The sequence below is a fragment of the Manacus candei genome, unplaced genomic scaffold (assembly GCF_025592945.1).
Source record: "Manacus candei isolate 608988 ecotype Guabito, Panama unplaced genomic scaffold, ASM2559294v1 h1tg000043l, whole genome shotgun sequence".
NCBI classification, from domain to species: Eukaryota; Metazoa; Chordata; class Aves; order Passeriformes; family Pipridae; genus Manacus; species Manacus candei.
In genome coordinates this window covers 16,054,512-16,072,628 of record NW_026138091.1, presented here as the reverse complement: position 1 = coordinate 16,072,628, position 18,117 = coordinate 16,054,512, and the positions used below count along the sequence as shown (strand labels likewise).

General features: G+C 38.6%; 1 protein-coding gene across 2 annotated transcripts in view; it reads right to left on the bottom strand.

Annotated features, from left to right (window-relative positions):
• Positions 1-1,751: 1,751 nt before the first annotated feature.
• The window catches only part of ST7 (suppression of tumorigenicity 7), a 144,000-nt gene continuing 127,634 nt past the window's right edge, over positions 1,752-18,117 (bottom strand). For both annotated transcript variants that reach the window (XM_051795507.1, XM_051795508.1), the window contains exons 12-15: positions 14,010-14,160; positions 10,054-10,146; positions 6,955-7,094; positions 1,752-2,071 (exon numbers count right to left, since the gene is read on the bottom strand). In XM_051795507.1, the coding sequence (XP_051651467.1) occupies positions 1,976-2,071; positions 6,955-7,094; positions 10,054-10,146; positions 14,010-14,160 (480 nt within the window). In that variant the 3' untranslated portion in view covers positions 1,752-1,975. The remainder of the gene's footprint in view (positions 2,072-6,954; positions 7,095-10,053; positions 10,147-14,009; positions 14,161-18,117) is intronic.

The window sequence follows — 18,117 nt, the reverse complement described above, 5'->3', positions numbered from 1 at the left end:
TAGGACTGTTAATCACAGCAATTTGGTTTTTTTGAAATGTAGAGGATAAATAAATGAACTTTGAAACGTTTTTGAGGTGGCTGGGAATAAGCGATACAAAGCCCAGGAGAAGAGCTGACTATGCCTGATTCTTCTGACTTTCACTAGCCTTTAATTCTGACAGTGCTGTTGTGAGGCAAACAAATTAATATGATTATCCCTAGTTTTTCAGCTAGATATACACAGGAGCACCTGCTGTAAAGGTGTTTTCAGTGGCCATTCTAGCAATTCAAATGCAAATCTAAGAACACAAATACTGGCCCATCTCACACTTCCACATGCTTATCCACGAGCAATCCACTACTTCTAATCTTATGCCACCTACTACATTAACTGTAAGCCATACATTACAGTGAATTGCTTTGCAGGAATAATAGCCAGAGATGAAAAACTTGTATGCAAATTCCCAACAACGACACAGCTCACCAGGTTTAACATTTGGCCATGGGGCTCACCGATCACCTATGTCTTTCCTCAGGTCTCACTCTTATAGCCAATTTCTCCTGGTGTGGGGCTGCCTTTTTTTCCCTCATAGCACAGCAGTGTTTGCTTTAATACGGTATTTTTACTCACTTAAGTCTTCTACCAGACTAACACATCTGTGATCACGAGGGCAGAAAATAATGTAATGCATCTTCTGCTGTTAAGAAACACTTTCCTTTTATACCAACTCCAGTAATGGGAGTTTTGTCTTTGCTAACTCATTCCCTCATTGATAAACAAACTTAGCTGCTAGGGATAACAGTCCCTCAAGCTGCTCAACATTTTTAGAATAGCAAAGTTGAAATGGCAAAGTGGCATTTTTGATCCGCTTCATCAGGGTTAGTTTCCTTATCTGGAACAGGAGTTGAAAAAAAAATCCTGGAGACATCTGTAAGGATTCACTTCCAATTCTTGACAGAGAGGACTGCTTGCTTCAACTTCCAGATCAAAATCTTGATCTTGTGCCTTAGCAGAGGTGTCTGCAGGAAGTTTCCATCTACAGGGGTAAGTTATAAATGAATATTTAGTCTAAACCTCTCACAGCACAAAGATAAGACTTCCTGAGGTGAGCACTAATAAGGGAAACACCAACCTCTCTATTAATTGTGCATGAACTAACACCAATTTTGCTAATGAGCTTCTGGTCTCAAGCAACAGTTTATAATGCTGATGTTTCATGTGTACAAGAAAAAGCTCCTGCTCCTTCGTATTTGAAAACTACTACTAATGCAATAAAAACTCAGAAAGACATACGTAAGAGCATCAATGCAATGATGGCTCACTACAGGTATATTTGTTTTCAGTTCTCTGCCATTACTTATGCTTTGCTCTGTAGTCAGAGAACAATGCGTGGAGCTTCTGGAGGTACCTGAAATAGCAGCGATGTGAAGAAAATCTGTCAAGTATGTGGACTTCTTGAAAATTCAGATGAGGATAAAACTGACCTCTGTGCAGAGAGGGGAATCAGAAGCCCAGTGTGCCATCCAAACTGCCTGGAGAGGCTAAAGCTGCTTTAAGCAAGAGCTTTAACTGTCCAGAAGCCTCTGTAGCGGTGAGGCCTTCACCCAGTGAACTCAAGAAAAAACAGTGACAATGTCACTGAACTGTAAAGTTATTAGTGGTTTTTTCATTAACTGAACAGGTAGCCAAGCCCTAGGTATGGTGAAGCAGATGTGTTTATAAACAAAAATTAGAATCTAAGCTTTGAAGAAGCCAGAAGACAGTAATGCTACAATACACAAAAGTTTATTTTTGAGTTTTTCTTTCTGAAGGCAAAATATAATAGAACCTAACAGCAATGTAATTTGTACAACAAAACAGTTTTTATGAGAACAGACAATCCATGAAGTGATTTTAAGTCTTAGAACTGCTTCCCTTTTTTATCATGCTTTCTTGTGGTCAACAAAAAGTTGGCACAGAAGATGTCATGGCAGTCAGTCAGCGATGTGCTCCCTCAGATCCTTGTCAGCTGGTGCCACAGACTGGAGGGCAGGATACTTTCTACTTTTTCCATCACAAAATTTAAAGGAGCAAAGAGGGTGCTGAGAAACTGCAAAGAAATCAGACACACATTCAGATCAAAATCCAGGAAACAATACATCTCAAGAGAAAGCTGTCCAATAAGACAAGATGTTCTTGCTGTGTTCCTCTGTAAAATCCTTCAGCATAAAAATTACATAATTCATATATAAAGACTTTCTGCCAAATTCTGAGCCTTGCATATACACAGATTTCTGGATTTTGCAGTAAAGAAAGCAAGAGCCCTATTTTTGTGAAGATCAAAGTGACAAACTACAAAAATTTTCACACATCTCACATCCTAGATTCAGGCTCATTCTGAAGCCACTAAAAGCTCAACCCAAAACCTAGAAAGAGAAAGAGAGGCATTCTCATAATGGCACAGTCTGCCAGACCATTTCTCAAAGATTAAAAGTGTGTCCTGAGAGTCAGTTTTAAAATGGTTCTGGGTTATCTACAGGGTCATCATGAGCTAGAATTTATTTTAACATGGTCTGTATCATTAACTTAAATTTATCTTAACATTCTCTCTCTATTAGAAAACACAATGTTAGAAGTGGCTTCAATAATTAATGCTCAGAACAGGCATATGTGAAAAAAAATCATGTGACAGGGAACATTTTATCACAGGAAAAAAACACTTCTGGATACACATCTCAGAACTCAGGTCCTCAAAGCACTCCCAAAATTTTGGGAAATGCATATTTACTGTGCTTTACATTACCTGCAATTCAACTGTACACATTACATACAGCTATGTTGTGGCCCTATATGTGTATGAGAGAGTACAGCATATATGATGCTTATGCATTTTAAAGGCAATACTAAGCACTCTAATTCATTTTTCCTCTTGGACGTGTTTGCATACAATGCAGACACCATACATGGAAAACTCCCATGGGAAAACTGGGTAACGGCATCACTGGTAGTGTCATTTTGTCATAAGCACAGGTCCAAGAAAAAATTTCTAACTGAAGCAGAACACAATATTTCAGTCGTGGTACTAAAGGTCAAGCTGTATAACATGAGCTGCAGCTGAATCAATGTAACATTGATCATCTTAGAGACTGCTGTCACTATTTCAAGTGGCTCCTCCAAGTAGAGGCATTCCCTCTGGTTAAGCTGTGAAGTGCTGAAATAAATATGTCCCTTTAATTTTGCCAAATGCAAAAGGCTCATTAGAGGATAGCTTCTGCTCTTTGAGAAGCACTGGATTTATGTGGTACGCTTGTACCATCAGATCTACTTGAATAAAACTCAGCTTTGTAACCAGTGCAAATTACATACTTTTTAAATCAAAGAAACAAGAATAATTTGCCTTACACTGAGTTTTATGGCAATTCATAGGAATTTTGTTGCTCAAGTAGTCAATTGTATTCTGTAACAAACTCCACAAAGTATCTGTAGCTGAAAAGAAGCCAAGTTTTTCTCCACCTGGAAAATTAGCTGGTCTACAGAACACATTTAAAGTCATGGGTACAAAAGCCTGGCTTCGATAAAGTCTAAGCAAAACTTCTGCTGACAGCAAGAAGTTCAGGATGCCACCTACTCTCTTGTACAAGCTGATGTAAACATCTGTGCTGGGCCTGCCTGGCCCTTGGAAAGCTCTTTGTGCTCCCTTTCTCAGACATCAGTGGTAGATGCGTCAGACACCTATCTGGTTTGTTGCCAGCACCCAGGAGAGCTTAGTCTGCATGATAGCAGTTGGTGGTGGTTTTTTTGTTTGTCTTTGTTGTTGTCTGGGTTGTTTTTAATTGTTCTGCATTTCCTTTAGACACTGACTGTCTTTTCCACAGGGATCAAAAAAACCAGCACCAGTAGTACAGTAAGAATTCAGGGTGGAAGAAGGGGTGATAAGAGACCTGTAAAAAGTTTTTTATCATTATTTTGTATTTTAAAAGAAAGTCAACCTGGTTATTTCAAAGCTGGCAGAAAGCAGCTTTTTGGGACTACCTTTTGAATAGCACCATTTGATTAAAACAGATATGCAAAAGCTTTCAAGCTTTTCCACACTGTTAAATTTCTGCATGTCAATGAAAGAAATTCAATACTACGAACACTGTGCTGGCAATTTTATCGAAGCCATGCAATCAGAAATTTGTTCTGCTTGTATTTATATCTTAACTCACTTCCGAAAGTTTTCTGTTAGAAAGGCTAGCAAAAATTAAAACCACAGCATTCAGAGCAGGTTCTGGATCTAAAACACAGGTGCACTGATGGAGCTGGATAAATTCCATCCTATGTTAAATCTTCCAGAAGAGGAAAGGAGCTCTAAAATACCTTTGACTTCTGCATCCAGCGGCTGAATGCAGGCTGTTGGAAGGGACTGTCACAGTGGCACAGGCCACCTTTGGCAGTCTCTCACATCGTTCATGAAGCCTAGCCATGATGACATGGAAGGGGTGCTCAGCACTTAGAGGACTTTCTCCACCTTGAAGCTCCCAGTCTCTGAGTCAATGGGCTATGGAAAAGTGCATGAAGATGCTACCTGGAGGACAGGTCAAAGCCCAAGGCCCAACCATGGTACATTATTCAGTTTTTGTGAAATATGGTAAATACCAACTTACAGTAACATAGGCCTACACCATGGTGGCGATACTACATCTGTGCAGTGCTTTTGGGATTGGCAGACATAAGAAGAAATTAAAGCATATGTGCACAGTTTCACAGCGTAATATACCACCATCACAGTGACTACCAACCAGACAGGAACATGCAATTCAATACACATATCCACAGAAACAGTCATCACATTCATCATTTAGCTATTTAGGGAACCAATTACTTATGAAACTATCTTCCCTAAAACTGAAAGGGAAGAGTCAGGCCTGGCCAACCTCTCCTACTCTGTTCTGATACAGCCACATTTTAAAGAAATGTCTGCTATGATTTTCTTCAATCTCTTGCACCTGGGACACTTTTCCCAGAGGAGACAACACAATGAGCCTTCTGAATCAAAGCTTTTCTATGAGCTACCAAATTAATTTCACAGGCTAAAATTCTGCCCTTCCCATGTACAACCAAAACTCAGCTGCTGCATGTAGTAGTTTATGAAGGTTAATATATAGCTAAACCAAGTCACAATACATGTTAACTGACATACTAACTGCATCCACACAGGTTCTGAGATCTTGAGTAATTGTTCCATCTTTATGCACATAATGTAGCTCATATTTAAATTCTATTTGTCTGTGCTTATTTTACCAACCAGGAGCTTTACCTGCTCTGATATGTGGAACTTGATAATGCCATACAGAGCCTTGGGGTACCTATCTATCTATTAACACCAATGGCAGCTTCACTTATACATCTGGGAAATAGATCCTTCTGGTCTGATTTTACTCCCCAAACGGCTTTGGAAGCCCAACCACAGAGAAACAATTACCAACACACCACCAGTGTAACTTTCACTCTCTCTCTCTGATTGCACTCAGCAACCACAGCTGGGTGAGTTAAGCCAATGAAAACAGGCTACTAATTTTCTCCAATTCCAGAAGCTCACTGCCTGTGGCAGGAGAACTAAGCACATGCTGCCAGCTTAAGACATATTCTTTTTTCAGGATACAAGGCTGATAAACAGAGGATCAAGGCTAATAGGGACAGATTTGGGATCAGTAACTATGACAGTATTAGAAAATTGTAAATTCAATTGAAAGAGCCAAACAAGGGTCATGCACTTCAATAACATAAGGAACAAAAAACCCCCAACTACCACACAGAAGAAAAGCTTTACAAAGAAGTTTATGATCAGATGCCCAAGTTACACACATTGTCCACCAAACACCTACATACAAACTCAACAAACAAGAAAAAGCAGTAATATTTCAGGTACATTTCAGCACTTTTTTCTGATAGAAGTGGTATCTTTTGCTACAACTTACCTTACTTTCTGTCTTCTAGAGCTAACAAAACAAAATTCTTGATGCAAGAACCATTGCTGTACCAGATCTCTATCATTCACAAGTCCAAGTTAAGAGAAGACCTGGCTTACTTGCAAATGGAGTCTCTTGCCATTTGAAAAGGGGTTTGAAAAAGTACTCACAATGTGGAATTTGCCAAAACCTTTCAGCCTTGCTTCCTCCACCCCACTCCCTATGCTCCCCAAATCAAAAGTACTGAAGACATTAAAAACAAGGCCAGGAGGCCATTTTGGAAGCATAAGACCTACGAAAGATACAAATATATTTGAGAAAATATATTAGAACAGAGGATATTCAGTATTTCTTGGAGAAGGAGAAGGGTTTTTTATCCTAGATTTTCTTCTGTTAGTGGATTTTTCATCTCCTAGGATGCTGGAGCACTGATGTCCTCAGTTTTTCAAAGAAAAAAGTTCTAGAATAATTGATGGCTCTTCCCCCTCATCCTCTAACATTTATTAATCCTTGGTGGATTAAAAAAATCAGAATTAGGAGAGACTTCTCTGGATGTAGTTAAGAAAAATTATGAGCAAATATTGAGACTACTTCCTTCTTGGCAGTTTGGGGAAAGACGCAGAAATTTGCCCTGGTTAACAGTATGCTCTATTTCTCCTCATAACTAAGAGTTTCTATTGCACTAGAAATCACAGCAGTCATTATGGCTTCACAAATATAGAGGGGTTCTGCAAACCTTTATTAGTTTATTTTATTGGATGATATATGAAAATACAGATATTTGCTTTTCCCACCAAGCCCAAAATCACAAGAGATCCGGCCTAGCAAGAGAGCCATATAAACTGGAGACAGCAGACAGCGGTGTCTTTTACTGATTAGTGTCCTTAACATTTGTGTAAATGTCTCTCTGCTCAGATATCGATGGATGTTTTATTTATACTGCTGAATATGCAGATATTTGATATCTGGCAGTATTTAGCTCAGCTATTCCTGCATCAGTGTCTTTATTTACCAGAAGAGAGTGGCAGCAGAGAATACTCACAGCTTTTGCGAAGACCCCCATAAGCTCTGGGAACTGATGTGTCAGGAGGGCAAGCATGGCTGTGAAAGAACAGAGTCCAGCAGTGAAGAGGATGAAGAATGGAAGCTCTTTCTTGGGGTAAACTGAAACTTCATGAAATGCTGTAGAAAAAAAAAAGGATGGGAAGGGGAATGCATTATACATTGCAAAAATAATCAAAAACCAATAACCAACCCGAACCAATCTAACATTCTTACATGGTTTAAACAACCACAGACACCCAAAGTTGCTTCTGAAGAAAGAAATACATAGATGGTCTGAAACATCTAAGGCCAACATTATTGTTGTGTCAGTAATTTCTGCCAAGTAATTCTCATCTAAAGATCCTATTTCTGGTTTACTCTGGCCCTATGTACACATTACTTTCACTTTACTTGAGTCAGCACTAACTATAATGCAGCTATGTAACAATTAATCCCAGAAAACAAACTTAGAAATAAAACATCATGGTTTTTTATGCAGGTCCTTGACTAGCAACATGGCTGATACACAAACAGTGCAGAAACATGCATCCAGGAGCAGCAGTGAGACCAGCCTTACAGAAGCATGGCTGCAGACCAGTTTAACCAGGCTGTAAAACTACAGTAAATTCTGAACGTTTAATCTGCAGAACCAAGAAAAGTTATCATAAAAGTAGGACATATAAACATGTACTTTAAAACCTGGAAATTAAATTAATAGTGAATTTTTAAGGTGTTTGCTAATATACATTGAAAGGAACACAGACATTTACTCGACTCTGGTATAAAAAATCCTTCACTGGACTTTGGAGAAAGTAGCACTGAGAAGACTGAAAAGGTCAGAAGAGGACAGTTAGTATTCTACCAGAGGAATATATCCCTTAAAGTTTTATGGTGGCTCAGACTCAACGTGAAAATTTGGCTGGATTGGCAAAAGGTCTGCTGGACTCTTCCCTGTCTATTTCACTCCATCAGCCTACAGTCTGCAGCCACAGTCAAGATAAATGCAAATGCTGAAACATTTTTTCTCATAAAGGACCAACCTCAAGGCTTCCCATATACTCGAATCCTGTGGCTATTCATACATAAGAAACTACTCTTCCATTTTTCCTACTTTCTTTGCTTCAGCGATCAGCTTTCATTTCATCATACTTGCAGACAACATAAGCACAGAGTAATTCAGCAACATGCCAGGACAGTATTCTTGACTGCATTCATCCGGAGTGCAGTGGTTCCCAAAACCAACAGCAAGAATTCATAAGAGTTTAAATTAAAATATTATAAAATATGTATGATTTTTGAGTCTGCTAGTTCAATCAGTTTAAAAAGAAAAGTAGAGATAGATTACAACTTCTCTTTGATCTAAAATAAATTTAGAGATCAGAAATACCAGATCATGGACTTTTTAAGTCTAGGATCTCTTGTGCTCAGTTTCTTGCACTTCTTTTTGACACAGGCTCAACCTTGTTCCAGTCTGTTATCCAGTCAGGGCAAAAGTCTTGTGACTGATATTTTTAATTTGGATAGCCTATCAGATTTTTGTGTTCTGATATAATTCCAGCTGACTGTTCTTTAAAACACATGCAATTAAAGGGTGTGGACAGGTATGCAAAACCCTCTAACCCACCTGTTCTGTCACGGTATGTTAAACCCTTCCCTCCTCTAACCCAAGAGATTTTGCAGTGAAAGGTATTTCCCACAACTGCCAGAGCAGAACATGACTTTCTGCATATGCTATTAAAGAGTCCCTCGCTTCTAAAATTTGACAGAAATGATTAGTTTTGCATCTAAACAGAGAATGCTGAGCTGTTCTGCATGACTTTGTCATTCCTAAGTCTCCTGACACTCCACCCTTCCCAGCTCAGCATCCCTCTGAGTAAAGCAAGCAGAGCACTCTAAGAGGTGTTGTTATAATTAGGGTGATTATAATGGGGTGGGGAGATATTGTCAGTTGCCAAGGATTTCTGTGTAATATCAGCAAGAATGTGCTGTGAAGGAGAGACTTGCAATGAGTGGATTTTCGCTGTATTAGTCTCACCTAATGTTTACTCATGTAGGCTTATAAAAAGAGGCAACACATTTTTCAGCCCAAACCAGAGAGGTTCTGAATGAAAGACTACAAAGGGTGCAAAAGCCCTTAAAACCAGCCTTCCCAGCAGAAGCAGGCTTCATTTTACTTGTTCCAGAACACATTTCTCTTTATTCTTTCTTCAGGAGTGAGAAGGTGAGAGAAGAATTGCCTTCCCTGGATCACCTTGTATTTGTCTTCTCTGCCCTGACTCTGCAAACCCCACTGTATTTGTGTGTGTTCCACTTATGTTCACTGAGTCCCACTGAGAGAAAACATGTGGGAATGAAGCGTAACTGCAAGATTGGCTGCTTTGGCTCTTCCTCTGCATTCCTATGCTTCACTGCATGCACTGCAATGAGTCTCATTATGTTGGACTGTAACACTTCTCAAGGGCTGGATCTGTCTGTATATCCGTATCTAGAAACACTGCTGGCACTTCCCTAATCCATGCCATAAACCCATATAAAAATGACTGAGATGATTTCACATAAATCTCTTCATAATAACACACACACCATTACACAAAGAAACCCCTTTTTTGCTATTTAAGAGTGCTTTTCAGAAAATGTCAGCATAACCTGTCAGAATAATAGCTGTGTTAATGATGCAGCTGTCCTCAAGCAGGTTGGATCTTGCCTTGGAATTTAAGTAGCTAGTGTATCTCCAAAAGACTAACAAGGATGCAACACTGTGCTTTTGATTTGATGGGATGTTACTCTAGATGAAAGATCAGACATATTTTCCAGTGTCTTGACAAGAGAGAATAGCACGATCTAACTAATTTCTATCTCTTTGGTAATCTCTCTCCCTGTCCCTAAGATGTCAAAACCCATAAATACAGCTAATTGTAATGAATTATGGCTAGGAGCTGCTTCTTAAACCATCACGGGAGCTCCAGAGGCTCAGTGTCGATCCAGTTATTCTAATCCAGTGTATTCAATTTAAAAGGCATCAAAGGAGATCAGTGCTGCAAGACTCAGCTAAACAATTCTTCGATGTCAATGATAAGAAGAGAAAGGTTGAACATACATGGTAGTAGTTCTCTATCTGCAGTTTCTGTACAAATAGGATATGGGTAGAAGAGATGTCCTTTTTCCAAAGGATAGGGGATCATTCTGAAAGCTGAAAAGAAAACACCATGCACAGGTTACTGTAAGTGTGGCAGTCGTACTTAATTACATTTGCAATTCTGGAAAACAAACATAGACAAAACATTTATATTTGGTTGCAAACAACACAGAAATTGTTTAATGAAATGCCAAAATATAAATCTACATTTAGCTTTTAATCTTGCAAACACCTATGTTTATTTTTATTCTTGAGAAAAGGTTCATGAATGTCAGGTGAGACCACATTACAAGGACACACATAAATGTTTGCATAATCAAAGCCTATTGTACTTCCAACTCCATAGCCAAATTTATGCATAATGTCTTAGGCTTTTAGGCTGCAGAATTTTTAAATTTCAGGAGAAAGTAGTGTATCTGGTATAACAGGTACAGCCTACAAAAATGACCAGCTAAGCTTGTGAGTTCAGGCCAATACTCACAATTTCTGTGCATCAAATATAAGAGAAGTTTTGCATGAAAATCATACACTACTTTTTTTTCCATCACACTCCAGCAAGCCAGGTAACACTGATGAACACAAGCCCTGAGAACCAGTTTTCCAACCTGTCATGTTTTCATTTTCTATTTATTTTCTATTTGGCAATCAAAGATTAATACTGAATTATTAAAACCAGGTTCCTCTCATGCATTCTTTCTAGATGCAGCAGATCAAGTCAGGTTTCCAATATAAATCTTCAGGTCATAGAATAAATAATACTTAATCTTATGAATTTTTAAAATTGAAAATAATAACAGAGAGGGAGGGAAATGGATTACTAAATCTGGACGCTGCTGATGTCATAGGCCAACTGAGGGTGGTTTATAGAAACATCAGAATCCTTGACTGAAATATAGCTTTGCAATCAAGGCATCCTTTTCCATTATCCTATATATTATTTTCATTCTTTTTATGTCATCAACATGTTATACTCACTACTCCTATGAACATCAGTCACTGAAGCAATATTTTCCCCAACAGATGTCCGAGAAGCACTGTACATTTTAGTTGTTAGGTATAGCCCACTGCCACACAATAACACTCCATTATCTCTTGCTCACAAGACAACTGAAGCACTGGTTTAAATACACAATCCCCCAATATTTTCAGTTGTGCGCACTGCATTTGAAATAATGTTAGCTGTATTTTTGTGAAATTATATGAGTGCATTTTTACTTGGTTACTATGTTTAAAGAAGGTAGAAATCCTCAAAGACTGTAAACCAACCTGGGCTTTAATGCTCTTCCAGTATTAACCACCTCTCTCCATAGCAACCCAAAAAGCCAAGTACAAATACAATAATCCAAGCTGTGTATGATTTTCACATGCAACAAACTTGAATGTCTGTACAAAAACATATGTGGAGCGATGCTCAATGCTCATTTCTTCAAAATCACTAACACAACTTTTTCCTTCTAATTTGGCCTAATATTGAAACAGACAATTGAGCCTCTTCTACCTTACACTAAATCAGAGCAATATTAAGATTTTAATCAAAAAGGGATGGTAAAGATGTTGTTTTTACAAAACAAGTGAAAAATGTCTGAATAGCTTTTACTGAATTTAAACAGTTATCCTTGACATGAGACCAATTATGGAATATTTACAGCAAAACAGTTTTATTTAGCAATGCTATCAGCCATGGAAGAAAGTGCTCTAGTTCATCTGTATCAGTTTGTGTTTATCTAGGTACTTCTCTGCCTTACTCTTACAGTATTATCTGATCCTATTTTACATTAATTGACTCAGGTAGCACAGAGGCAGTTTGCCATTCAGCCATGTACTTGCTGTAAGGGATACTGTAGCATTTTAAACCCCCTGGGTTTCTCTTCATGCAAACAAGAGGAATTTTGATACAAGTTTAGAAACCAACAGTGAGAAACAATCGCCTTAGACTCTTTCAAAATTCGGTCACACTTCAAACTACACACCTTCTATACACAGAACGTGGTCCAAACCCAGTGGTGTCACTTGGGCTTTTTTAGTGGTACTATTAATAAACTACCTACAAACACCTAGAAAGAAAGCGAGGGCAAGCAATCAAGTACTATATGTAGACTATTGGGTAAAACTAGTATTTAATTACATTTAATATCTATCATGTTTTCACTGGTTTTCACTTACAGTTAGGGATGCCAAGATATCTACCAAATATTAGAATTACTGGACTAGACACTGGTAAAACTACTAAAACCCATGGGAGTCTTCATATGTAGGCAAAAGTTGAACAAAATTCTTGAAGACTGGTACACTTCTTATCTTTCTGCAATCACTGTGAATGAATTATGGATTTTTCTGTAGAAGTTATGCTCATTTACATCTTTACAGGCTACTATACAGCTATTAGCTAATAAATTAGTGAGCATAGTGTTCTATACACCTAGAAATAAAGCCAGTGCATCCTCAGGGAGCCTACACTGCAAATTAGGCATGTTCAGACCATTTCATACAATGACCGAGACAGTAAGTCACTTTTATAATGGAAGTATTAAGTGCATTTCCATAGCAATTATCACGGTGACAAATTAGCTTTTCTATCAAAGCTAAATGAGAACAAAAAATAGTGAAAGCAAGAAAAAAAAAGGTGGTGTAATAACATATGGAGAGGCTGAAAAAGAGCAGAATAAAGCAGAGCAGAAAAGTGGAACTCGATTACATAAAGTAAAATCTGCATCAGAAAAACCTCCCACAAAAGTTGATTATAAATTGTACTTTTAAATTCTCTGAAACTTGATAAAAAACAAATCTCAAAGACATGATAAGATACATTATAAGGTTAGTATATGACCTTTGGAGATCATATCCTCCAAACTCCCATTCAAAGCAGGGTCATCTTCAAAGTTAGGTCTGATTAATCGGAACCATGTCAAGCTGAGCTCTGAGTATCTCTGGGGATGGAGATCCCACAGCCTATCCAATGCATCACCACTCTCATTCTGAAAATACGTTTCTTAGTTCTAGATGAAATTTCTCTTGTTTCAACTTGTGTGTATTGCTTCTTGTCTTCCTGCTGGGCCATTCTATGAAGACTAGGACTGTCTTCCATATCATCTCTCCATTGGGTGGCCGAAGACAGCAACTGGATCAGCCCTCCGGCCGAGTTGAATAAAACCAGCTCCCTCAGCACCTTGTCCTACATCACATGTTCCAGTCCCCTATGCATCCTAGAAATCTTCCACTGGACTCACTACAGTTTGTCAGTTAAAAGAAAAGTCATAAAATACAGTATTACTTTCCACTACTCATTAACATATATCTGTCTATAGGGCACACTCATAACTTCTCAGTATCTGAGCATTCACAGATTCATAAAATGGTCTAGGTTGGAAGATATCTTTAAAGATCATCTCATTGCAATCCCACTGCCATGGGCAGTGACATCTTTCACTAGGCCAGGTTGCTTGAAACTCCATCGAACCTGGTCTTGAACAGTTCCATGGATGGGGTATCTACAACTTCTCCGGGCAAGTTGTTCCAATGTCTCACCACCCTTACAGCAAAAATTTTTTTCTTTATGTCCAATCTAAATATATTCTCAGTTTGAAACCATCCATTCAAATAATGACAAACAAATCTCTACAAGTCTGGAATGAAAGAAGGTAAATTATTATCCACTTACCCATGAGTAAGAAAACATGTCTCAAAGAAGTTGAGAAATTTTGTTCAGTATTAGACAGCAAACATAATCCAAGACTTCAGAATCCTTTTTCTCATTAAATGAAGTTCGTATTTTTAGTTTGAATTTCGAGTGTTCAAATGGTGGTGAGAACTGATGTCCAAAATCCTCACATACTATACTTCACATTAAACTATTATTTTCTCATGACATTCAATAAAAACATTTGATTAGCTCCTTTGTAAAAAAGCAAATTACTTACTGCCTTCCCATGTACAGTGTAAGAGATTCAATGCCCCCTCTACTCTTTTCCAGTGTTGAAGATGAAAGAAAGCATATGCTATTGCTTCACTGTCCCCTCTCTTCAGAATATGTTCAGGGGGCAGAATTAAGCTTTTCATTTCTAGTAGATACTGCAATAAAAAAGCAGAGCACAATTATTTCAGAGGTAATATGAAACACAGAAAGCTGCATGCAATTCTATAATGCCCACTGAAAGGTCTATTTCCCTAAAGTACTTTCTCTCCTAAGTGTTTCATCAAATGTTTCATCACCAACTGCACTTGGAGACAACTACTGAATTATTCCCAAAGACTAAGACATGCTGTCAGATGGATAATGTTCTTCTCTTCAGCAGTAGTATGGGAACTACAGAGCAATTCAAAATAAGACACCTCTCTTATCAAAGGAGATGAAAAAAAGGACTCAAAGCAGAAAACGGAATTTAATTACAAGAGCTTTTTAATTAAAAGAGTTTATAATAAAATTAAGACCCTAAGCAGTTGGATGCACACTGTCTTTCTCTAAGGAAACATGCAGCACTCATAGTTTGCACACAGGTTGCTTTACTGCATTGCCATTAATTACTAGATTTATAAATACTCAAGGTTGGTAGCCACCTAGGAACCTACTTAATAAATTACAAAGTGAAAATGTTACAAAATGTAACAAATTCCTGATTTCAGGGAAGGAGGAAGACTAGGATGTTTAAACTTCCTACTTGAAATAGTTACTAAAATGAAAAGTACCACTGACTAAACCCACAAGCAATTTTCACAGAAAATTTCCCCATAACTGAATCCGCACTAGCAGAAGCAGATGAAACATATGAAGGGTTCATGCCACAGGAGAAAAGAGGTCCCAGGCCTTATTCAAGCAGGTGGTTTTTCCTCCCTCCTCAACCCACAAACTAAACTGAGTTAACTAGACGAATAACTAACACCAGTCCATCAGACATCTCATCACTGGTGCTACTACATTCCAGTTAGTGGAGGGGAAAGATATATCCCTTGCCAGCATGCTTCGCAGGGAAAGGAACAGCAGACAGAAAACAGGCTGCCAAATCAACTCCTGCCAGTCCTCCTGAGCACTGTTACACTTCCCAGCTGCATGCTGACCACTCTTCAATAGTACAGGGAAACTGTCACCTTCTTCCAGGATGCCCAAGATCAAATTTTCTTCCCACCATATTGTTTAGGTTAATGCAAAAGGCAGCAGGTGAGTCAGGCAGTAGACTGTCAGGCCCTAGCATAAGGATGGGAAAGAAAAGTTATGGCTCATCCCTGGCAAAGGAGGAGTGAGTATGCAGCCCCTCCATTTCACCTTGTGCCTACAGACTGGTCTGGAAGGACGAGGACTGCAGGACCTAGGGACAGACAACCTCCTAGGGCAGGCACCCACGAGAAGGCAACCTGGCACCGGTGGTGAAAGGGTGGCATGGGTGGTGCCAACCTTCCACAGCTCCTGTTAAACACTGGCTTTTGTGAGTGGGATGTACTGGTGCAGAAAAGAAGGCAAAAGAAAGAAACAAGGATTGAAAATCAGCCTTGTGGAAAGGAAGAGGAAAGGGTAGAGGGAAATGAGCACCAATAGCAAGAGGTCGTGGAAAGTGTCCAAGAGTTTGTTGCCCCTTTTCCTGAAGGAGGTAGCAAGCAGATGAAAGATTTTAAGAGATCATGATCAAAGCAAAGAACTGTCAACCCTGGGAAATAGATAAATACTTCAAAGAGGAGAAAAATCACACATTTCTGATGTGGGTGACAGTATTAAAAAAGGAGAAACTGAATTAGCAGTGGGAATAGTTTAATGTGATACTTGGATTTTCCCTAAAGCCTTTCAGAAAAATCTGAGAGCTGCAGAGCAGGTGGATTAATGGAGGAAGCTGCAATTTAGTAGGCAGGCCAGGGGATTAAGGGTGATAGAGAGAACAGAATAAAGAGCTGACAAGAGGGAAGGAGTTGCCAGGCTTACACTGATATAGCAAACATTCATTGTCCTAAGGAATGCCTCACCCTTTTAAAAACACACATTATACCTGTTGAGTAAAATGGAATACAGCTGCAAGAGCTGCAGGTTTCTACCTGTTTTAATGATTTAGAACATAGCTCTTATTTCCATATTTTTTTCAAAATTAAATGAGAAAGTAATTTCTCAATATTTAAATATTTCAATCAAAGGAAAAAACCACTAGCAAACCCAATGACATGCCACTATTTTAGGAAAAGAAAAACAAGGAATAAATGTCTAATTTTCGGAGTGTTAAGATGAAAACACATTATTTTGATTCTTGCATATTGCTTGTTATCAGTGGTTAAAATAAAAACCAATTGGAAATACCAGATGGAAGCATGTATCTTGACACTTGCAAATCAATCTTAGTCTTCACTCACTTGCGTTGACTTTTCAGTCTGCATTTTTCTCAAGTTCAGAAAGAAAAAACTACTTTTAAAAGTTCCTCAGATCAAAACCATTCATCCCTCATTACTCTATCACAGTTACTTTCACAAACAAAAAGTCCATTACCTGGTTTGGTGATATTTAAGAAGACTCCCACCCAAAGTTGATGGGTGGCTCAAGACTCTTTTGAACTCATAATTACTTTTATTTTATGCATAAATGTCAGCCCCACCTTTTGGGCATACAAACTGTCAATTAATTTATTTTGGAGGTATTTCCAGCAAGAATGCTAATTGTACACAGCCCCATAGAGACTTCATCTGGAACACTCCATACAGGCACTCTCCAAAACATAAAGATCAAATTTCTGAAGTACAGAATATATCTAATCAAAGAAATGACTCTGGGAGAGGGCACTTGAGGGCCTCCATATACTTAACTTCTCTGAACAGAAGTAACAGGTACCAAAAAGCTACCTAGCTGTAAGTAGGGCTTGATTATTATGGAAGGAGAGATATGACTGTCCATGAAAATTAGGATAGTCTTGATGTCCTAGAATACCATATCCATTGCTGCATTACTGTATTTTCAAAGAGAGTTCAAGAGCCCTGAGGGCATTGGGGTTCCTGGAGGTTTTGTTGACAGGGCTAAGGGTCTACCTGGAGATAGCATAGCCAAGGGCAGCCCCCTTTTACAGTAACTGCAGGCTACTGGCCCCAGATTTTTTTACAGGTAGGACTAAGTCCCAGCAATCTGCTAGTTTTCCAGCAGATTGTCCATGAAATCAACATGGTCCCCCAAAACATTTTGTATTGGACAAGCAGACAGATTCTAGTGAAATAAAATTAAATTAAAAAAAGTCTTTCTTCCAAACCTATCCTATAAGCTGCAGTCCTCATGCTGCCCACATAATGAGTGAACCACAATCCTGATGAATTTCTGCATGCAACAAGCCTCTCCAGCTCTTGGAAAAAATCAGCCAAAGACATCTGATCATTGTTTTGAAGAGGCTGTTATCGCATTTAATCAAAGGTACTACACTAGACACATGCAGTCTTCAGCCACCAAAGATTTCAGAGTGGAAATCTGACTATTTATATCTCAAAATTTCCAAAGGCCTCATTCCAGAGCATAGCCCTCATTGTTACAGGACTAATAGGGACACAAAATCCAATCATACCACTAAAATTCATAAAAGAAACCTACAGCTCTTGACACACTCCCTATTAACTGTAACTCCTGATGCACTGGCATCCACTCAGATTCAACCACGACCTCCACAATTTAAGTAACAGAACTTCACTACATTATCAATACTTTGAATATCTGGCAGAGCTCTGAACCTAAGCATGGTTCCACTTCAGAGGGAGAGTCAAGCAAGAGCCTAAATAAGAAACCTACCAAAGAGCTAAGCATTCATGGAGAAAATGGAGATGATAAGCCCAACTAATCTACAGCTGCATTTGTTTTTCATTAACAAATTAAGAAGTTTAACTAGAAGAAGAAATAGCAAGTCACCACCATCTGGAGTTATCATGTTCCTTTAAAAACAGGAAACAGCTCAGAAAAGACAGAAAATTTCAGTCAGAATGATCTCTTCACTCTTGTGACCAGTGACGGGACTCATATTGTGCATTGGAACAGGCTCCCCAGGGAAGTGGTCACAGCACCAAGCCTGAAGGAGTTCAAGAAGT